This window comes from Aulonocara stuartgranti, assembly GCF_965226115.1.
Source record: "Aulonocara stuartgranti genome assembly, chromosome: 17".
NCBI classification, from domain to species: Eukaryota; Metazoa; Chordata; class Actinopteri; order Cichliformes; family Cichlidae; genus Aulonocara; species Aulonocara stuartgranti.
The window spans coordinates 12,753,438-12,776,864 of NC_138953.1; the positions used below are offsets into that span (position 1 = coordinate 12,753,438).

The window sequence follows — 23,427 nt, forward strand, 5'->3', positions numbered from 1 at the left end:
ACCATCTGGAAAATGTCTGACTGACAACACATTCACTTTTTCATATGACAAGGATCTCAAAGACACGGCAAAAAAACATACGTAGATGATAGAAAACGGACAGTTAATTTCATGAGTTATGGATTGGCCTCCCTAGAGTTCAGACCTCAGTGTTATTGAAGTAGTGAGGGGTTCATCCTGAAAGAGAGCAAAACAAAAGGCCACCAAGATCGGAATAAGCACTGAAGCTTCTCTGGGCTACTAGTATAGTTTTAATTTTACAGCCTGGTTCAATCGCTTTCCTCAAAATGATAATGAACTTTCTAACATCGTGATACTTTCCTTTAACTTCTTGTAGCATGCTTCTGACACACGTGTTTGTGTTTATTCTTCTTGTTTTTCCTGTCAGTTGCATCTTTCAGAAATGGTGTTGTTCTGTTTTTTTTTTTTAGATACATAAGTACTTGTTTAATTTATGGTTCAATATATAAATGAGTAGTTAAGCAGCTGCAACTGAGAATTTGAACATCTTCCCTGAGTGTGAAAGCTTAGGTAGTCAAGTGTGACTCTAAAGACCATAAATTCTGTTTTCACACGTGTGATTACTCGCCTGGCTTCAGGACAAGAGGGTGATGATGTTGATGATGACATAAAGAGTTGTAGAAAGCAGGGAAGAGGTGTGAGTAGCAAGTGCTGTTAACCTTGAAAGAGTCTATTCTCTTTCAGGAAGTTACAGCTTTAGCACCACTGTTACATATATTAAATCATAGCACTGTTAGTCTATTTCATGAAACAATTTTAATCCTGTTACCATGGCCTAAAAAAAGAAACATTCATGTCTCTTCAGCCTTTAACTCATAGCTTCTAAGCTGCAGGCACACTCACACTTGGCCCTTTTCCCTGTCTCCACAGCAGCCTTACAGGACTTATCTTTCCAATGCTCTTCACACAATAAAAATGCAGCCTCTCAACTTTTCACTGTAAACTCAGCGGGGTTTTGTGAAACTGTCTCTTGACCCATTTATATTGGAGGCACTAGCTGAGGTGGTTTCTCTCTGTAGCCTCACTGTCTGATTTGATTTCCCAGCATGCGTGTGCGCGCGTGTGCATGTGTGTGCAGACTTGTAAAGTTGTGATACAACACAAGTCTGCCAATAACCAAGGAGTCCCAAAGCCAAAATACTGTCATCCTGCAGACCTTAACATTTAAGCATGCCTCATTTTTACCTTCTATTTTTATCCACGTCTGCTTTTAAATGCGTATATGTGGGAATGTTGTGGTATTTGGACCTGGTATCATCCCATGTAGGAAGCTATTTGCTCTGAGCCTGTAACTCGTGTGTTGTTGGCTGACAGCAAACCACAAAAAAATGCGGCCAAAGAAAAGACAAAGTAAAACGGTGACCTTTTCGCCTCAGGCAGGCTTGAGTTAGTCCAGGATTGATCTGCATTCCAAAGCCTGAGATGATCGTACATCTTTTTTACTTCCACACAGAGGGTTTGTTTCCCCGTTCATCATTTGCTTGTTCTGTCTCATCCATCATTACACTTTCCACTCCAGTAGCCTGCATTTTGTGTCGACATTCTTCTTCTTTCGGCTACTCCCTTTAGGGGGTCACCAAAGCAGATCACCCGCCTTCATCTCACCCTACCCCTAGCATCCTCCTTCAATACATCCATGAGTCTTTTCTGAGGTCTTCTTTTTTTTTCTTCGCTACTGGCAGCTACATCTTTAACATCCTTTGTCCAAACCATCTCAGCTTTGCTACTCTAACTTTACCCACCAAACTGCTCAACCTGCCCTTCTGTTATACTCATTTATAATCTTGTCCATTTTGGTCACATCCAATGGAAACCTTAACATCTTCAACTGTACCCCCACTTTGAACCCATCTGTAAAGCTTGGTTTAGCTTTAGCTTTTATCCCTACGCTGTAACTTTCCACGCTATTTAAGTTGTTGCAGGCTGCGTCGACCCAACGTGTAGCAACATTTCTTGAGAGGTTCTTGGGAGTTTCTTCATCAGGTTACACAGAAGTGCAACTGCTTCTGACCTTTTCGGTACTTCTCCATCAACACTGGCATGCAGTCCATACTGCTCCATGCTGATTGTCACCTCTCTTCTTAACCTATCTTTAAACAACTCTTTTCCTGGCATGGCTCATCAAAATTATCCCTCTGTAGACGGCTCTGCACATCACCCTTGTAAATTGGATCCCGTACTCCTCTTCTGCATTTGTCAATATCCAATTGATACAAGTCCTTTCCTCCTTTCTTCGTGTCCAGCCTCGCATACAACACTAAGCCTTTTCTGGGTTTTTTTTTTACCCCTACTCCACTTCTTTCCCTAGCTTCACCATAGTCTACATAGGAAGAGTTTTCCCTGCGACAGATTGACGACCTGTCCAAGGTCCACTCCACCTTTCCATGACAGCTGTAATAGGCTCCAGTCCCTCCCCCCAGATAGCTGGGCGGGTGAATGGGATGAATGGAGCTGTAACTGGCATGTCTGATCTGTAGAAGAAATTGCGAGGATGACTGTAGAAGTCCAATGTTGGATTAAGACAAATTAAACTACCAGCCTGGCTTGCAAATCACCTAAATATAACCTGGAAGAAATCCAGGTATACCAAATAGGTTTTGCAACAGACTTTTATCAACTTGTTCACCACTCCCAATTACATGTTACTTATTATTTATAATTGTTAACATAAGAGTTGTTTTGTATGAACCCTCCACAGACCCTACTGCCTACTGTTTTTATACTACAGTAATAAGTAGCTCTCCCTTTGCTTCCCAGGTCTGAATCAGTCTCTGATTAGACATCTTGAAGCAAAACCAACAGAGCTTTGAGTAATAAGAACAGCCAGTGCCTCAAGTACAACGACATGCAAATTAATGCCCGCAACTATGTGACTGGCATCATTAAAACGTAATGAGGCAACCATTAGCCAGGGAAACAAGAAATGTCATTTGACAATAACAACAATGGCTGTGTTGAAAGATCATCAAAAGCAGCTCAAATGATTCTAATGACACTAAGGGCAAAGAAATGTTCGACTTTGTTGCACGGTTGTAGATATTCCCTAACAAGCTCTGAGTCTAGCTTGCAGACTGTATGCATTATTTAAAAACAAAAAAAAACAAAAAAACAACCACCACCTGATGCTTGTGTCAGAAGTGAAAGGACTCAGTGGAAATTGGAAAGGAAATATGAAAAGGCTATTCTGAAGGATGGGACAACGAGGTTCCTTTCTCAGGGTGTTGATCAGTGTGGCATGCTGGGTTGAAAATGTGGGTGAGCTTGCCACAAACTGTGGATGTGATTTTAAAACCTGCTGAAATATTCTCTGATTTAGTACACTCCTATTTCATCCTGTATCAGTACACAGGATATATCACTGAGACATCATTTGGTGACCATTTCCATGATCTTGTTACATACACCAAACAAAACAGACAGGCAGACCTGCAGAGCACCCACTGAAGCTAAAAGGCTAGCTAAATCAAAATCCAAGACAAAGGAAAGTTCTTGCTGAAGGCAAACAATCTCAGCTGGGACTGAGGTGGGAGAATGAGTAGCTTAAATCTTTACCAAGTGAAAAGAGGGGTCCATGGGGAGCTTTTTTCACCTTCGTGGCTCAAGATTTGGGAGTTCGCCTTGTAATCAGAAGGTTGCCGGTTCGAGCCCCGGCTCGGACAGTTTCGGTCGTTGTGTCCTTGGGCAAGACACTTCACCCGTTGCCTACTGGTGGTGGTCAGAGGTGCGCCCCAGGGTGGCTGTGGCTACATGTAGCTTGCCATCACCAGTGTGTGAATGTGTGTGTGGATGGGTGGATGACTGAATGTGTAAAGTGCTTTGGGGTCCTTAAGTGGCTGAACAAACAAACAAACCCTGAAAAGGCATAGGGAGCTATTCCACCACTTGAGCTCCTTGGAAGCAAAATATAAAAACTTGAAGGGCAGTTCAAATGTCTATACAGTACTGTACTGTATATTTACAGATTAAAGCATGTTTATGGTTCTTGGTGTGATCCTCGTATTTCAATATGGCACTCGGTAAACCTGAATTTGACACCCCTGGGTTAGAATATTGCTCTTTCAAGTAACCCCGTCAAATAGTTGTACAAAGAAAACAAATTATTCAGAGAAATATACAGTAATTAACTTAAAATCTACCAAGTCATTGCTGATCCATCTAGGCCAGCGGTCCCCAACCTTTTTTGCGCCACGGACCGGTTTATTCCCGACAATATTTTCATGGACCGGCCTTTAAGGTGTCGCGGATAAATACAACAAAATAAAACTAGTACCGGTACCGAAAAAAAGAAAATTTATTCATAACACACGTGAAAAGACCCAGGAAAACTGAGTTAACGATAAAAACGATAACAAAATAACACTGAAAACCGATAAAAACCCTGAAAACCATACATTTCACACCTGAGCCTCAACTCTCGCGGCCCGGTACCAAACGACTCATGGACCGGTACCGGTCCGAGGCCCGGGGGTTGGGGACCGCTGATCTAGGGTACTGGTTGTAGTTAACATGCACCCTTTTTTTTATAAAAATATCACCTGTTTTGTAGAAAACTGGAATGCCAAAATGAGTGGGAATTTTTTTTAAATGTCTACTTGTTTCTCAAACTTTGCTAATTTAGCTAATCCTGACACTAGGCAAGTCTTTGGTTAAACAATAGCAAGATGGCTAGGATATTAATAACAAAGTATCAAGACACAATAAATCAAACTATTGTTTTAAGATAAACAGCTCTTTAGTCTTGCTTTTCACACCAAAGCTTTTCTTAGCCCCAAATTCTTCTTCTTATTATTATTATTCTGTTAGTCCCAAACCATTTTTCTTTTGGAACATCCTTTGAACAATAACAGATTTGTTACATTAGGAGGCATCACGCTATCACTATATTATCATGAAGTCACCCTTAGAAGTAAAACATAGTGGAGGAGTAGTCTGTTAATGGGGTTATTCATAGTAACGTGCCCAAGCACGTCAAAACACTTCCGCCAAATTAAGATATTCCCTTATATTGTTATACCATGGTTTAGGTTGTTTAGGTTGATGTCATGCAATTTTATTACAGGCAGAGCCACAGTGGAGTAATTTGTGCAGATTTTATTTTCTTTTTTCTTCTCGAGAGCCCTTGATAAAGTTGTAAATCTGTAGCCAAGGCTGTCAGCAGTGAAGGAACCCAGAACCTGTCAGACTGCACAGTGTTTTATAGCCAGCGTCCGTGTGTGGGTGTGGGTGGGAGGGCACTGTCTGTTTGACAGACAGAGAGCAGCTAGTGTAATCACAGCTGTAGGAGGAGAATTAAAAACTTCCTTTATCCCTCATCATCTATCTTTAGCTTTGTTTCCCTTTTCTCTGCTTCCCTGTTTTCTGTCTGTCCATCAATGAGTACAACCAGAGGCTAAAAGATAAAGGGAAGGCTATAAAGGGACAACTATGAACTTGTTAGTGTGTGATATAATAGCAACTTTTCCCTTTGGGTCAAACAGTTATGAGAAATTTCAGCAATATGGCTGATCCTCCCCTTTAAGCCCCCCTTCTCAGTTTGAATATTCACTCCGTCTTCCATAATTGGCTTTTTCTGTGGTAAACAAGTTTAGCATTCAGGCATGGACTGTTGTTTCTTATTCTAGGCAGTAAACAGTGCAGAGAGGCCGAGTCTGTGTTTGAATATGCAGGATTGTGTTTAACAAACTTCTAGCTGTGAATACGGGGGTGTGAGCGTTTCATGTGTGGGTTTGACTCAGTGCCTGTCCTCGGCTTTTGTCGTCGGCATTGTGGATGTTTTTTATTTATCCACCCATTATCCAAGTTAACATACCCATTGTTGCGTCTCATATGGAAATTCAAAAGTTACTTTAAAAAAAAAAGAGACTGATCTCATCACCAGTTTGGCTTCTTTTTTTTAATGAATGGACTTCTTGTACCCATTAACACAAAGATTACAAATGTTCACAACTGAGTGCCTTCTACGCCCACATTTGCCTGCCCCATTTAACATCCTTGACAGCTTTTCATATGCATCAACCCTCGCTAGCTCAGTCACCAGTTTTTTAGGAGTCACTCCAGGCATTGTGCAGTTTATGGGAATATGTTGGCATCCAGCATTCACACAGCTGTGTGGGCCCTCTATGCAGTGGCATTTTTGGAGTTACAGGATTTGGCTCAGAGGAAGTGTGATGTGTCATGTGTTTCAGGGATAATAAAAATAATTATTCACACTTTTACATGTTCTTTTTTATTTATTGCAGCCGAACCTTTTTAAAGAAAATGCAACAACTGTATTTTGATATTCTTTAAATTACACTATTCTACAATCAAACTTCATTTGATAAGGTTTGAGGTCATTACAGTCTATCAGCTGGTTGGTTCTTAATACCTTTATTTATTTCTGACATTATTAGTCCATATCATTCTTAGAGCTTATATTCCAAGTGTGGCATCATTTTGAGATGGGTAAAGAATGACCCTGAGAAGCTAATACACCAACTCTGCAACCAGTCTTTTGTTTGTCATCTTCAAAAGAGACTTGAAAAGAGCTTGAAAGTAAAATGGTAGCATACTCCTACATCCACAATCATTACCACTTTTATCAATGCAGCTGTCAAGCAATTCATCTGTAAAATGCATCGGGTTTTTCTTTTATACTACTATTCCTATGATTTACAGTATATAGGAATGCAGAGATTCAGACCTCCTCTGAAGTTAACATCAGCAAAAGAGCTGTGTGCTGGGAGCTTCATGGCTTAGGTTTCCAAGGCTGCGCAGCTCCTGTAGGTGGCCCACTGCTTTTGTCGATATGCTGTGTATTCGTTGCACAGTTTTTTTTCTGCTGCTTTCAAAAATATATATTTCAAAACGTATATAATTAGAATACAGTAAGCATACATCAAGTCAACTCAACAGCCACAAGACAAATCATTGTGTGCGTTATCCTCCTCTGACTCAAATAAGCGCCATAAACTGATTCTATGCTTCTATGCAGCCAGAGTTGTAACTGTGACCTTAGGGCTAAAGGCACAAACCGTCTATTTTTTATATATAGTCTGTGACTACATCCTATAATTTATGGTTAGTGCACCTGACAAACTTCATGTGTTTGGTCTGCATAGGAATTACCTTCCTTTGCCTGGAATCCTTTGTTTGATGCATAGTAAGCTGCTGTTTGCGTCTAGTATGGTACCATATATTTGGCCTGCCTTAGCTCTTTTGTTCACCATTGATGTTATATGAGGGGGAAAATGACAACTCTTGAACTACCCACATCCCAAAGAGGCTGAAATTTCCTATGTGCTTCCTCAAAACTGCTTATTAGGTGCTAGAACAGCTCCAGTCCTCCGTGACACATTCTTTGGATGTTGACAATGGATTTTGCAAAAGCAGTATAATGGCTTTTCTAATATGCAGTTATGGCATAGACAATTATTGTTATAAGTGATGGGAAACATCACTGGTAGTAAACAGTTTATGGGGCGATCGTGGCTCAAGAGTTGGGGGTTCGCCTTGTAATCGGAAGGTTGCCGGTTCGAGCTTCGGCTTGGACAGTCTCGGTCGTTGTGTCCTTGGGCAAGACACTTCACCCGTTGCCTACTGGTGGTGGTCGGAGGGCCCGGTGGCGCCAGTGTCCGGCAGCCTCGCCTCTGTCAGTGCGCCCCAGGGTGGCTGTGGCTACATTGTAGCTTGCCATCACCAGTGTGTGAATGTGTGTGTGAATGGGTGGATGACAGGTTGTGTAAAGCGCTTTGGGGTCCTTAGGGACTAGAAAAGCGCTATACAAATACAGGCCATTTACCATTTATCAGATGGGAAAATGTTGCAGATGACTAAATCAGTGTACTTTTGGAATGGGATTTCTTTCCATCTGTGTTATGTCTTCTTCTGCGCCAGCTGACAGTCTATTTATGTCTGTCTTCTCCTTCTATAATTGGGAATAGTTCCTGTGTCCACAGTACTCGTGAGCCAAACATGCCATCCTCTTTCCTCTGTGTTGCTTTAAGTGCTGAATTATCTTATTCACGCTTCCACTTGCTAAACCTTCTCTGTCTGACAACCCAGCTTCAAAGCTACCGCAATAATCCTGCTTACCGTCCTTTACTTAGCAGCTGAGCAGTTGTTTTACGTATCTCGGAGTAACTCCAATGGAATAAAGGTGAAGGAAGTGTGTGTTAAAAAGAGGCACTTTAGAGAAAACACGTTTATCGGGATCCTGCTTGTTACTGAGAAGTCATCGCCAACAAATTCTCTCTTATCTCACATTTATACACACACACACACTCTCACTCATTCTGGAGACTTCTGTCTTATTATTCAAATCATGATGGCGCCAAACAACCTGTCAACCTGGATAATTTCCTCTCGTTAACATAAAAGGTCCGTGTCAGGCAGGCCATCAGTCACATTTTCCTCTCATGCAGAGTGCGTCTGCTCTTGGTGTCACCAGAAGGCATGAGAGACAGACTGTGAAGTATTTTGGCGTAGATTCCTTAAGGCAGGTTAAGGTTCAATTTCATCAGGTTTCTGATCGCCAGTCGCCCCAACCGTCCAATAGCATTTGATTCATTATGAAACACTTTGCCCTCGAATACACAGCAGCTCTATTCAAAAGCTTTTGATATCCACATATATCTGGCTGGCTGACCAACACTGTTACACATAAATATCGCAGTTTTGTCAGAAACTGGTAGCATCACAGGTGTATGCACAAGGTGGTCTGTGGTGTTGCTGCTACGATACACTAGTTGTGCAAACTGCTCCGTTTTTAAGGGCGACAATGTCCACATCAGGAGGTAAGAGAGGTGGCAGTGGAAGTGATACCACCCAGTGTTTTCACATTTTAAAGCATCCACTTTGGTGTGATGGCCACCACCAGCTCATTCTTGCTTTATCGGCATGAAAGTTTGGTTGCTAAGTTGTAGCCACAGATGACACAGTGATGAGAGGCTTATTGATAAATACAAACTTTCCGGTCACTAAAACTAGATTGCAGGCTTTCAAGCCACAATATATATCCACCCATTTAAAATTCCTCCAACTACACAAACTCAGTGAAACAGTAACTTTCAAGACAGGTGGAGTTCAGTAACTTCAATTAAAAGAGGCCATCTACACAGCGTGTGCTGTTACACAGATCAGTCAAAGCAGCCTAACTTAGTCGTGACAGCATTTAGGGGTTTTAAAATAATCAATTTGACTCGCTTTTGAAGCCAGCCTCCAGTGACCCTTAAGGAACTGCAGTTTTTGGCACTTGGCTTCATTTATTAGGCCCCGAGGTTTCCGAATTTATGTCAGCTCGCTGTTAGACTCCTCTCACTACTGCCATGACTGGTCCATCACAGCAAAGCACACTTAATGTTTTACCTTTGGGGCACTACATGGCCTTCAGCCTGTATCAGTCTGTGTGGTAAATGCCTTTGGAGGAAAACATGTATGCTATAATCTCAAGGTCTCCGTGTATGTCTGAGAGTGCTTTTTTTTTTTATTCCTCTATACCAACGTGTAATAGTCTGTTTTTAAGGACCGCTTCAAGAGGGGATTTAATACCTGCATTTATCTTCCTATCTGATGACGGAGAAGAGAATATGGCTGTGTATTTTTTGGAACAGCACGTGTTTTAAATGTATTTCCATGTTGTGTCTGCTTGGATGTCATCATTAGCATGGATTATGAGATATTTTATTTGGCCATTGTATTACAGAAATATATATATTTTGACTAGTTGAATGACGGAAAGGCCACGAAGTGTGACCGGTAACTAAAGCCTTGAAACTATAATACGATGCTTCATGGCGTTAGATGAAGGAGAGCTGATTCCCAAAGCTCATTATTGTTGGAGTGGAGCATTTCAGTGCTACTGATCTGCATTCCAGGGCAGCACCACTCATTCCACACTGGTGCAACTAATCAGCAACTCTACATTTTAAATTCAGATTGTTGTTTTGATGACGGCTTGTTCTCCAAGGCATTTTATTGACGCTATTGCTTGTCCTGATTGTATTTATTTATTCATTAGCAAAGCCTTTTCTTTTCTTTCTCTTTTTTTTACTTTTGATTTGCATCATCGGCTTCTTATGAGCAAGTTAGAAAAAGTGTTTGAAGTAGTACATGGTTAAAACGAGCATGAGTGTGCAATTTTAACAGATACACCTGCAACATGTGAAGCAAAACACAAGCTCTGATATTCATTTTACTTTTTTTACGTGAAATATTATGTTTTATCAAATTATGTATTTCTTAAATATCTGGGTCATTTTATATGTCCTGTACTACTTATTAGCAGTGTTGGGGACGTTACTCACTACTGTAGAAACATGGATAGGTGAAAATGGAAGTTATAGTGCTGCAAGTTAGAGTTGGATGTCTCAAGAGACCACTTTTACGTGGTCTTGGTCTTGACAGACTTTGGTCTCGGTCTTGTCTTGGTCTCACTGTCTCCATCTCGCTGTCTCAGATCGACATAGTGGTCGGGAGATTTGGAGTCAACAGTATCCATGATACACAATGTAATGAGCGCGAGCCGGCTCCTCACTTAATTTCCTTTCGCTGCTCAGCTCTCACACAGTGGCTCAGCTATGCTCCAATCCCTCCACATTGTGGCCAATCACATGCGAGGATACAGGATAATATCATTATGTGGAAAAACAGAGAGGGTGAGAGACGCGACAGTCAAGTGGAGCGTGCGTCTGTCCTCTCAGTGAGTGAGTGAAACAGTAGACAGCAGTGAGAGCTAAAGTTGTGTTAGCAATTGTTTCTGTTCTAGACGTAGTTTGCATGTCACTACAACGCTCTTGTTCTTTAGTGCAATAACAATTTAATGTCCAATCCTCAAAAGCTGTAGATCACTCCAACAGCTAACCGTAGTAATAAGACGTGAAGGCAGCGCCATGCACAAAACTGCTGTAAATAACAGATTTAAAACTGTCTTCTTAGACTGATATTTCATTTGTATTTTGAAAGGCGGTGTAAATAAATAATGTACTTACGTACTGCTCCCTTCACAAAACACCACAGACTGACTACTGGAACAGACAGCGTGTCCAACAGGGACCTTGCAGACTGTCAACTAGCAGCTTTGTTAAATAGTGCCCGCATGAGCAAGGCGAAGATGTATGACATCTTCCCTTTTTTGACACTTTGGATGATATATGATACACTTGCATTAGGTAGCACAATGTGCCATTAGTACACTGACGGTTGCTGGAAATATGTTTCGGGACTTGTATCTAGATATTCTGTCAGAAACCATGACAAATTAATTGTTAACTTGAACTATTTTCAACTTTTACAACCAATTTCTTGTTATATTAGAACAAACGTACTTTGATTTTTGGAAAAAATGCCATCCAGGAGGGGCTGAGATGGATGGATAGACGGATGCATGGACTTATGTATCATTTATTTTTGTATTTTTGGTCCACGGTGATTCATTTGAAGGCTCTTCCACCCGTAAATGTGCTCATAATAACAAGTTTGCAGGATTTTCTGTTTGAAGCCTCATCATGCTGACCTCATTTCCCCCTTTTCCCTCTGGTAGCAGCCTTCAGAGGAGGCTTCCCTGCTGGTGTCCAGCCCCAAGATGCTGCTCCCAGCATCAGGCATACTGCCACCCAGCACCCCGTTGTCTGTGCACCACCAGATCCAACTGCTCCAGCAACAGCTCCAGCAGCAACAGCAGCAGACACAAGTGGCTGTGGCACAGGTGAGTGTCATCCAGTGACATTATGTCTCCCATGAAATCTGCTTGCACAGGAATAAAAATATGCTTTTTTATACATTTAAATTACATTTCACATCACTCCAGTACTTTCACACTGCTCACTACAATCCTCACCATAGTGAAGTTGCTAAATTTCTGCAGAGTAAATTGTTACGAACCTCCAAACTTCATGTGGCCTCTTTTCGGCTATAGTCTTATGGGTAAGCTTGCAGAATGTAAGAGAAGATGAGCACAGAGAAAACACTGTAGCTATGGTCAGTTTGATCGCTCATATATTTATTCACTTTTAAAATATAGATGCAAAATAACAATAGAAATAGAGCAACAGTCTGGTGTAAGCTAATGAATCATGAACAGTGTATTGGTACACTGGTGATTGATTTTAAATCAATACACAACACTAACCCACAGACCTCAGTTTAAGAGCACATTTCTTTCACCTGTAGGTTGCAACAACCACACCCTCGGTCTATCCGCCCATGCTATATCAGTTACTGTTTCTGCTGTGTACAAGGATGCTAGAGTACCTTCAAGCTTGTTGCCAAAATTCATCTCTAATTGGGACTTGTTATTCTGCTTTCCATCCGACTTTGCTGAAGTAGCTATTCAGGATTGACAGCTCAGAATAATCCTTCTTTGCATTAGACTAGGACTTGGTGAAGTCCCTTAGTTCACCTACTGTCTGAAACAAGCTGTTTACACTCGTTCCACCCACCTTTAAACCAACATTGTTCTGACAGCTGGTGCTGAGCGCCTGAAAGAGAATATTTAGAGCAATCTGAACCCTGAGCTTTTGGCTCACAGGGATTACACGTGATCTGAAACTTTGGCCATGTTTGATATGAGCATCCATCACTATAATAGTGACTGAAAATGAGGCAAAAGAATAATAGGCCTCTTTTCATTTTGTATTAACAGTAATTTCTGAATTCCCTTGGGTGGAAAGGATAATCAGTGGAATGACTCACGGGTCACTGACAAATTAAGGAGATCAACACATGCCTGTGGTCTTGGAGAGGAAAAAAGTGCAAAGCACATCCAGCATGAGACATCAGTCATCCAGTTTGAGTGGCTGTAGTGGGGGAGGAGAACAGTGACAGAAATGGCTTTGGGTTTGTGAGCTGGATCAACACACATACACAGAAGGCCTTAAGATTAAGATTAGAAAGTGCCATTTCATAGCTCAGCACGCTTTCCCTTGTGGATTCTTCACTCACACTGCTGACCCAGAAGCATCCCAGAGAGTTAAATTCTGATGTCTCAAAGCTTCTAGAGAGGAAGGCGGAGGTCCTGATTAAACTGCCCGGCCACACTGAACTTTACTGTTCTCATCTTAAGATGGAGATGAACAAACAAACTGCTGCCACAACTGACAAATCACACATTCAGACTGAGCATGCCCATACATAGGTGCGATCAATTACACACTAATAAGGCCAAAGGTAGCTGCCCATGGGCAGAGGAACTAGTGTGTGTATTTTTTTTAAATGTATCAAAACTGCTTTGGAACATGAAGTAACGATTTTCACCTCATGAAATGTTTCAAACGAGTGCGTTCCAGGCATTTGTGTCTGACCTTGGTTCTTTTGCCATTTAGCAAGGTTTCCCAACTTGTCTGAGATGCTGTAGCAGTTTGCTTCCACACAGCATCTAAATTAGTTTCACCTCAGTTTATTTCCTTATAGGCTTCTGGCTGCACTCTGCTGTTTCTACCATCCATCTCTGCAATGCTTAAATAACTACCTCAGCTATCGATCAAATAATTGACAGAAAAATAATCTAATATTGAATCATTTATAAGGCCTAACTTCTCAACTTTATGAGGTCAAAACTTAAGCAACACTGAAGAATAAAAAAATATCTCCATTACTTCTTTACTTGTTTTGGCTCGTGCTCTAAATCAGGCTCGACATAGAGACATATTACATATATTGGACATAATGTAGGTTTAAATTACAAAGCAACCATTCATATACATCCACAGCCGTATCTGCCAGTGAAGCACCTACAAGGATGGATGGCCATTTGTTTTCAGCCCACACTCAGGGAGGGGCGCGTCATCTTCCCAAATGTGGTGCTATCCACATTTATCTAATGCTCGGACAATGACAACGTTTTTAACAAGTCCTTCCATACAAGTCTGTATCAGAAGCTCCGTAAACAGATCCCCCTAACATTTGTTATGTGTATTCATTTGTGAGTTCTTGCTAAAATCACATGACGGCGCCGTTTAAAATGATCTGACTTTATTACCGTACTGGATTAACTGGCTGCTCAGATTAGCTGGTTTTTGTTTTTTGCCATTTGTGTTACCAACGGGGAAATTTCAGAGTGCCCTCTGTTGGACAAACGGTGCAACTTTAACACTCTTAACATGGTTGAAGGCCATTTCTCCCGTCTCTTGTTTACTTTTTAAATTTTCATTTGTCAGCCATTATGAATGCAGATCAGCAGATTGCTCATATTTCCTGATATATCACCGAGACTTTAGTGAGAACAGTAGCTCTAACTTTATGTGTTACTATAGAAGATGAACACCAACTGTGTTGTGAACTCCCGTTTTGTTGCCTTCAAACTTGGATTATAGCTCTTGTTTTTTGTCTTTTGTAGCCAGAGGTTACCGTATTTAGGAGAACGCGCTCCTAATTTATCAGCTCAAGCTTATCCAGGAGGGGCTAGTTTGTCTGCTAGTTTGGATAGTGGCTGCACATAATAGCACTGATGTAACCTACAAATACAGTCTTCAACACAGTTACGTCCTTCATGGAGGACTTTTAGTATTAGTCACATCAGGCACATTTGTTGCCTGGGAATTTTCAAGTGCTTGAAAAAGCCCCAATGTAGCCAACATAGTTAAGAAGTTTACTTCATGCCTATGAAGCTACTACTGACCTACTTGGAGGTGACCACTTTTTGTCACCCATCACTAGCTTTAAACTCTGCGTCAAAGGGAGTGGTTTTAGCCGTTAATGTGGGAGTTAAAGTTACACATGACCATATTTGAGTAAAAGGGTAGAGCGCTAAGTTATTAGCTAATGCTTACGAGGTTAATTAGCAAGCTACAACCATCAACTGTATGGATGCAATGCACAGACGCACATATCGGCTAATTAGTCCTATAAGACTGATTAAAATTCAAGAATTTTATTCACCAAGATGGGAGACAAATGACTTTTTTTAAAGCCAGAATTAGATGGATTTTTACTTTTTGACAGATGTTTCCTCACTTTAAAACGTAACTATACAGACGATCATTTCTCTTCTTATTTCAATTTCAGAATTTCAACATGTACACAACACACAACACAATCTCTTTCATCAGTGTGCTTATGTGAATCTCCTGAGCATTCATAATGACTGATAGTTTGCCAACAGAAGTGATTTGTGCTGTTTGTGGCCAAGAAAAACTATTAAGCCCTCGTGCGTTCTCTCCCACTGGTCCAGTCAAATCGGTCTCTCTGATGTATAAGCATAAACTTTTCTGAAACTGCTTCTAAGCACTATTAATAAGGAAAGGCAGCTAACTCTAGTAATAAAGGTCAAACAGTAGAAAAGAAAAGGCTACATGGTTCTGCTCAGATAGTCCCAATTATGGATGAAGACACAGAGGAAGAGAGGAACAAGGAGATCATCTGGCTGAAGATGTGCTTGCACATGCACGTCTTTAGCTCTGTGTATTTTGTGTAATTTAGAGTTCTACAGTTGGTTTACTTATCAAAACTAATAGTCGTCCCTGGCGTCTTCGCTTCAGTTTCACACCAATAAATGAAAATGACAGTGTTAGGGGTTTTTTCAGGGGTTGTGTTGAAAGTAAATGCTGCTGGATGACAAAGTAACCTACTTAGTCATCTTTAAGACAGCTGTAGTTCTTGTTTATGGTTCTAATGTCTCAAACAGGGAGTCCCTTCTGATTTTTAGAGCTGTCAGACACGAGCGCATAGTGCTGTTATACAATAACAAATCAGCCACCCACAACTTTGATAAACAAAGCCAGAAAAAAACATAAGGACTTTTAGTTTTGCCAAGACTCCAGTGTATATACGCATAAATTATAAAAATTATCTAAGGACTTGAAATGTGAGAAAAAATACTGAAACAGGCTCAATTGCTGTATGTACGATAAACAGCTTTTTTTAACGGATAAAATGGGATAGACAGACATCAGCGTTATGTGTTCACCGTCTTTGAGACATTTGCCCTCGAGACAATGTGCTCTTTGTTATGCAGCAAAGGCAAACCAACTTTTGTGAACTTGTTTTGTCAGTCAGACAAAGACACGTGCCATTGTACTTGGCAATTGTACTTCATTCCATGAAGAATCGGTCAGCTGACCCCTTCAGAATCAATTGGGGGTTTTTTGTAGGTACTATTCGTGTATTTAATAAGGTCATGTGAATTTTCACCTTTTGACTGCAGCAATTGTCCATGTTACAAAAAAGGGCCTCTAAGTGCAGGATGTTAGGTTGAATTTTTCCACTTCAGTAAATGAAATTAGTAGGAATTAATGATAATGATGATTTGCATCATTTTTGCAGCATTTTCTGAGCTTTTATTTTGTAAGTACAGGAGCTAACCACATTATGTTTTCATTGTTGAAAAACTGTAAACAAATTAATTTTCTTCCACTCAAAGTCCCACTTTTTCATAGTTTCAAGCATCTTTTTGAGCAACTTTAAGCATCAACATCAGGCATATATCAGAACCATCCATCCATCCATCCATCCATCCATCTTCATCCGCTTTGTCCGGGGCCGGGTCGCGGGGGCAGCAGCCTAAGCAAAGAGGCCCAGACCTCCCTCTCCCCAGCCACCTCCTCCAGCTTATCCGGGGGAACACCAAGGCGTTCCCAGGCCAGCCGAGAGATATAATCTCTCCAGCGTGTCCTGGGTCTGCCCCGGGGCCTCCTCCCGGTGGGACATGCCTGGAACACCTCACCCAGGAGGCGCCCAGGGGGCATCCTTGTCAGATGCCCGAACCACCTCAGCTGGCTCCTTTTGATGTGGAGCAGCAGCTGCTCTACTCTGAGCCCCTCCCGGATGGCCGAACTTCTCACCCTATCTCTAAGGGCGAGGCCAGCCACCCTTCGGAGGAAGCTCATTTCTGCCGCTTGTATCCGCGATCTCGTTCTTTCGGTCACTACCCACAGCTCGTGGCCATAGGTGAGGGTAGGGACGTAGATCGACCGGTAAATTGAGAGCTTCGCTTTTACACTCAGCTCCCTCTTCACCACGACGGACCGGTGCAGCGTCCGCATTACTGCAGCTGCAGCCCCAATCCGTCTGTCGATCTCCGGCTCCCTTCTCCCATCACTCGCGAACAAGACCCCGAGATACTTGAACTCCTCCACTTGGGGCAGGAACTCATCCCCGACCCGGAGTGGCACTCCACCCTTTTCCGGCTGAGAACCATGGCCTCAGATTTGGAGGTGCTGATCCTCATTCCCGCTGCTTCACACTCGGCTGCGAACCGTTCCAGTGCGAGCTGGAGGCCCTCACCCGATGAAGCCAACAGAACCACATCATCTGCAAAGATCAGAGATGAGATTCTGAGGCCACCAAAGCGAAAGCCCTCCGCCACTTGGCTGCGCCTAGAAATCCTGTCCATAAAAATTATGAACAGAACCGGAGACAAAGGGCAGCCCTGGCGGAGCCCATCACCCACCAGGAACGAGTCCGACTTATTGCCGGCAATGCGAACCAAGCTCTTGCAACGTTTGTATAGGGATCGAATGGCCCGTAGCAATGGGCCAGACACCCCATACTCCCGCAACACCTCCCACAGGACACCCCGAGGGACACGGTCGAATGCCTTCTCCAAGTCCACAAAACACATGTAGACTGGTTGGGCAAACTCCCATGAACCCTCAAGTATCCTGGAGAGGATAAAGAGCTGGTCCAGTGTTCCGCGACCAGGACAAAAACCGCATTGTTCCTCCTGTATCCGAGGTTCGACTAACGGACGAACTCTCCTTTCCAGCACCCTGGCATAGACTTTCCCAGGGAGGCTGAGGAGTGTGATCCCCCTGTAGTTGGAACACACCCTCCGGTCCCCTTTCTTAAAGATGGGGACCACCACCCCGGTCTGCCAGTCCACAGGTACTGCCCCTGATCTCCACGCAACATTGCAGAGGCGTGTCAACCAGGACAGCCCTACAACGTCCAGAGCCTTCAGGAACTCGGGGCGGACCTCATCAACACCAGGGGCTCTGCCACCAAGGAGTTGTTTAACTGCCTCAGTGACCTCGCCCCCAGAAATTGGCGGGTCATTCCCCTCATCCCCAGACTCTGCTTCCTCCTCGGAAGACGTGTCAGTGGGATTAAGGAGGTCCTCGAAGTATTCCTTCCACCGCCTGACAATTTTCTCAGTCGACGTCAGCAGCGCTCCGCCAGCACTATACACAGTGCAGGTAGAGCACCGCTTTCCCCTCCTGAGACGTCTGACGGTTTGCCAGAATCTCTTCGAGGCAGTCCGAAAGTCTTTTTCCATGGCCTCTCCGAACTCCTCCCACACCCGAGTTTTTGCTTCAGCCACTGCCCGAGCCGCATTCCGCTTGGCCTGTCGATACCTGTCGGCTGCCTCCGGAGTCCCACAGGCTAACCAAGCCCGATAGGACTCCTTCTTCAGCCTGGTGGCTCCCTTCACCTCTGGTGTCCACCATTTGGTTCGGGGATTACCACCACGGCAGGCACCAACCACCTTGCGGCCGCAGCTCAATGCAGCAGCTTCGGCAATGGCGACGCTGAACATGGTCCATTCGGACTCAATGTCCCCAGTCTCCCTCGGAATGCTGTTGAAGCTCTGCCGGAGGTGTGCGTTGAAGATCTCGCGGACTGGGGCCTCTGCTAGACGTTCCCAGCACACCCTCACTACGCGTTTAGGTGCACCAGGTCTGTCCAGCGTCTTCCCCCGCCACCTGATCCAACTCACCACCAGGTGGTGATCAGTTGACAGCTCAGCCCCTCTCTTTACCCGAGTGTCCAGAACATATGGTCGCAGATCTGCTGATACGATTACAAAATCGATCATCGACCTACGGCCTAGAGCGTCCTGGTGCCACGTGCACTTATGGACATTCTTATGTTCGAACAGGGTGTTCGTTATGGCCAAACTGTGATTAGCACAGGGTTCCAATAACAGAGCACCGCTCGGGTTCAGATCAGGGAGGCCGTTCCTCCCAATCACGCCCCTCCAGGTCTCGCTATCGTTACCCACGTGAGCATTGAAGTCTCCCAGCAGGACAACAGTCTCCAGGTGGAGCACCCTCCAGCACCCCCCCCCCAGGGACTCTAAGAAGGCTGGGTACTCTGAACTGCCACTCGGCGCATAAGCGCAGATGACAGTCAGGACCCGTTCCCCGACCCTAAGGCGCAGGGAACAAACCCTCTCGTCCACCGGGAAAAACCCCAACGTACCGGCAGCAAGCCGAGGGGATATTAGGATGCCCACCCCAGCCCGCTGCCTCTCACCAGGGGCAACTCCAGACTGAGACAGAGTCCAGCCCCTCTCCAGGAGACTGGTTCCAGAGCCCAAGCCATGTGTAGAGGTGAGCCCGACTATATCTAGCCGGTACCTCTCAACCTCACGCACTAACTCAGGCTCCTTCCCCACCAGAGAGGTGACATTCCATGTCCCTATTGCCAGTCTTGGCAGCCGGGGGTCAGTCCTCCAGGGCCTCCGCTCCTGGCCGCCACCCGGCACACAATGCACCCGACCCCTATGGCGCCTCCTGCGGGTGGTGGGCCTGCGGGAGGATGGGCCCATGTCTCCTCTTCGGGCTGTGCCCGGCCGGACCCCATGGACTAAGGCCCGGCCACCAGACGCTCGCCCTCGGGCACCCTCCCCGGGCCTGGCTCCAGGGCGGGGCCCCGGTAACGGTAACGGCAGGGTAAACTGTTCCCTCGGTGTCCTTTTCATATATCAGAACTTTGTAGCAAAACTACACCAGAGTAATGTCTATGACAGAGAGTAACAGACACAAGTAACAGAATAAAGTGTATTTTGGTTAAACGTCACCGTATAACTTATGGCTATAGTGTGCCATATAGCTGTAAGACAAAAATACATTTCAAAGAGGTCATTGGTTTGATCCCAGGCTTCTCCGTTCTTCATTCTGAAGTGTCGCTGTGCAAAGTGCTGAGCCCCAAATTGCCCCGATAGACCCAGTGTGTGCTATGTGGGTGACACAAATACCATATAAACCCTGTTTAATCATTTAGTTTGAAAAGAATCAACTGCACTAAGCTTGTTTTGTTTTAATGTTATTGTCACAGTCCTTTGGGCTGATTTCGGCACATGCTGTTTGGAGACCCAACAGCAGAACAAGTGCTGAGAAGTTTGAAAGGTAATCATGTTCTTATGGTTTTAATTTTTCTGCCACAGATTAATTAAGAAAATGTGAAAAATCGGTGCTGCCAACTTCGCCGGAATGCAGAATTAGGTGTCTTGTCTGTCAAAACTTCCTGACGGAGAGTCCTCCCACACTCCCTCCCAACCATTAGCTTCCTATTTATACTTGAGGAAATAAGATAGTGATTTAATATCCTCAGACTCTATTAATCAATCCACTGATTAAAAGAGAAAATGAATCTGCATCTGTTTTGAGAAATGATTCAGTCATGTTTTGAAGCAAATTTGTGTCAGCGTCTTTAAAGTAATATCCTCTGTTTCCAGCTTTGGAAGCTGAAATTAATAGAGGTTTGGAACAGAGACAAATCTGAGCATGTGATCAAAATCAGCATGTTTATCTACACGAAAAATAAATGTGTCCATAATTTTCTTTCTATTTGTCCCACTGTTTGCATATCTTAGCTGTCCCAGCTGTATTGCAGAGTGATGGATAGAAGCAGCAGCGTTTTAATTTTTTTTTTGTCCCAGGTTATTATGGAAGAAATTACCATGAGGGGTGAAGAAGAGATTGCTTTCAGTGTGACCCTGTGTGCTGCTGAAAATAACGGTGACTTTGAGGTTTGACCAGGGAACTGGAAAAATATTCTCACAGTTGAACTGTGCCGCAGAGGTCACAGTAAATGGATGTAAATTAGTGAGCTAGCCAACACTAATCACAGCTCACTTAGAGATGAGTGGAAGTGGAGATGTTTAATGAAGTCTTGAAATCGAGGGAGATACGGTAGCTATCTGATTCAGGACAACTCGTATCTGCAGCTGCTGCTCAGCCGCTGCTTAATGGAATCTGACATCTGGCTTTTGGTCCTTTTAGCTTGTTTCAGAGCTTTTTCAGTCATTTCTTGCTTTCTTTGTCCTCTTTCGTGTCTTTCCCGCCACACACTGCTTTCAGTTTTTCATCTTCTTCCATTGCTCTTTCCTTTGCACATTTCCTTTCCTTCCATTCTGCCTCCATGTGTTTAGCACATTCAGTTCTGCTGCCTCTCTTTCCCACACTGCTGCTTTTCTGGTTCTCCCTCACTCTGCCAAGCCCTATCTTGCCGTCTTACCCGCATTACAAGTATGCATGCATTTCTAATGATTTCTTTATCATTGCACCAGTAGAAATGATAATGTTCCCTTTAGTGCTCTCCTGCAATGAGATAAAAACAGAGGCGAACCAGTGCTGGAAGGGTTTCAGACACTTCCACATCAAAAAGCCCTAGCGTGGGTGGGCAGTGCCATACCGATAATCTGGTGTGAAGAGCACATCCTCGGCAACCAACCCTGTGAAGTCGCAGCACACAACCAACACATCTAATCCTCTTACACCACCACTGGGAGAGTCTCTGCGTCTCAGTCTGAAAGGGAAATTGTATCATTCAAGCAGTTTTTCTGTAATTTCTGCATTTCTACAACACTGGCCAATCTTAAATTATCGCCGTCTTTAATGAGGAATTTTACATAGCTGAAAATTTGCCTGGTTTAGAGGCTGGAAGTGCTTGGGTGAGTTGGTGAATGCATGTATTTGTGTTTGTATGAGATATCTGGCAGATTAAAGAATGGCTAATGTCCCATTCCTCTGCAAGAGAGATTTGCCTTCTCACATGCGCCCCTTTCAGGTAATGCTACAAAAATTCTGAGCTGCAGTGGATGTCTAGAAGCATCTTTACGTTAGACTCATTCAGCGACGTAATCAGTAGCGGTGGGTGGATCGATCCAAATATCTAAGGTATCGATACCAACTCTGGTATTGGTAATCCCATCGATACTGGCGCGATAGGATCGATACTTTGTTTGCTAAAAGGTGTGTTTTGTTGTATTAGCTAATTATTGTGAAACGTAATCACAGTGATTTAATGGTCGTTAATGATGGTTCATCTCATAAATCATGGCACACCGCATAAGCACTTATAAGTTAAAAGTATTAGTATTAATCAGAGTTATTGTCAGCAGTAATGGCCCTGTATTTACTCGATAACATTTATTGCAGTATCGCACACCGCTAGTTATCAGAGAATAATAAAAAGCAACCCAGTCTATGTGGGAGACATCTAGAGGTGGAGTGAAGTAGTGCATGTGAAAATAGCTAGTGTGGTAAGTTAGTAAATCCAGCTTCATGTAACTTGTGATGTGTGTTATTAGCAGGTATGTGTTCCAAATTTTGATCTTGTCACATGTATTCCTGGTGCCTGAATCTAAGCAGTGGATGAAAGTGAAAGCAGAGTGTATGAGAGTCAATTGGAGACTGCCTCAGCCAGACGACCACCTAATGAACTTTTTGTAGCAGCCGAGGAAATTCACTGCTCACTTCTTTGGTTTAGCAGGACGGATTGACTTTGTTTGAATGATGTTATAATGACCTAATAGTTGGAGCAGCCCACATACTGGTGATACGACTGGGATGGATAACAGGTGATGAAGGCTGTTCTTTGGGCCAGTAACGATGAAACTTTGAAGCAACAGAAAAACTGTAAACACTATGTTAATGAATCATTGATGTGTGACTTGGGATTAGAATAAAGTAAAACGGAAAGCCCTGTGGAATTCCTGCATGTTAACGTTAGTTAGAGACAGATGCTCTCCGCATTGAAAAGAGCAAACAATGGAAGGATGGAAAATAGGTACTGAGGTTTCACGTTGTTTTGAAAGTGGGAATGGGGAAGATCAAAACCGTCCTTGGGTGCTGTTCTGCTGGGAGACGGTTTTGAACAATAAAAGTAATAAAAAGACAGAGAGATGCTGCTCCCTAATTAGAGATTTAACAAGACATTTTAGGTGCTTGAAGCGCCTTCACTTTCACGAAGCTGAGATAAGAGAGCAGAATGGATTGGGTAGCAGCAGGTTTACTACCAAGGGACCACCACAGTGAAGCACAAGTGGTGCACCTTTTAATTGGCTCTTTGTCTGAGTTCTGCTTTTAGAAAAACTTTTTACGCCTCTTCAAGGAACAGCAGCGTCATTGTTTCCAAAATACCGCGTTTGTGGTCCACAAGTGAATTGTCACTCTGTCAGGATTTCTGCCTGGCTGATTGTGCCCGTCCTTCCTTTGCTGAGCATTTACAAAGGAAATGCCAACCTGTTTGTTCATATATGTCACATTGCACCAGTTTGTGTGAGATTTGAGAACACTAACCTTTAAGCCAGTTTTCCATCCATTTAGCATTTTCTACAAACTGAATAGACTGTAACTACTTTGATAATTGTTCCATATATTACGCTAAAAAACTGATGGAACTATCGATCCATAAAAAGATTATTTCTTTTCCATTACTGGGAAGCATTGCACTTTCTGCCACTTCATTCATGCCTTTTCTTCTTTA

The 23,427-nt window shown here is 43.3% G+C and overlaps 1 protein-coding gene across 4 annotated transcripts in view; it reads left to right on the forward strand.

Moving 5' to 3' along the window:
- The window catches only part of LOC309692846 (carboxyl-terminal PDZ ligand of neuronal nitric oxide synthase protein-like), a 272,306-nt gene that overhangs the window by 190,825 nt on the left and 58,054 nt on the right, over positions 1 to 23,427 (forward strand). For 2 of the 4 annotated variants that reach the window (XM_082511678.1, XM_082511680.1), the window contains exon 8: positions 11,543 to 11,704. In XM_082511678.1, the coding sequence (XP_082367804.1) occupies positions 11,543 to 11,704 (162 nt within the window). Of the gene's footprint in view, positions 1 to 11,539; positions 11,705 to 23,427 lie in introns of all 4 variants that reach the window. The other 2 variants (XM_082511677.1, XM_082511679.1) reach the window with 1 other exon arrangement.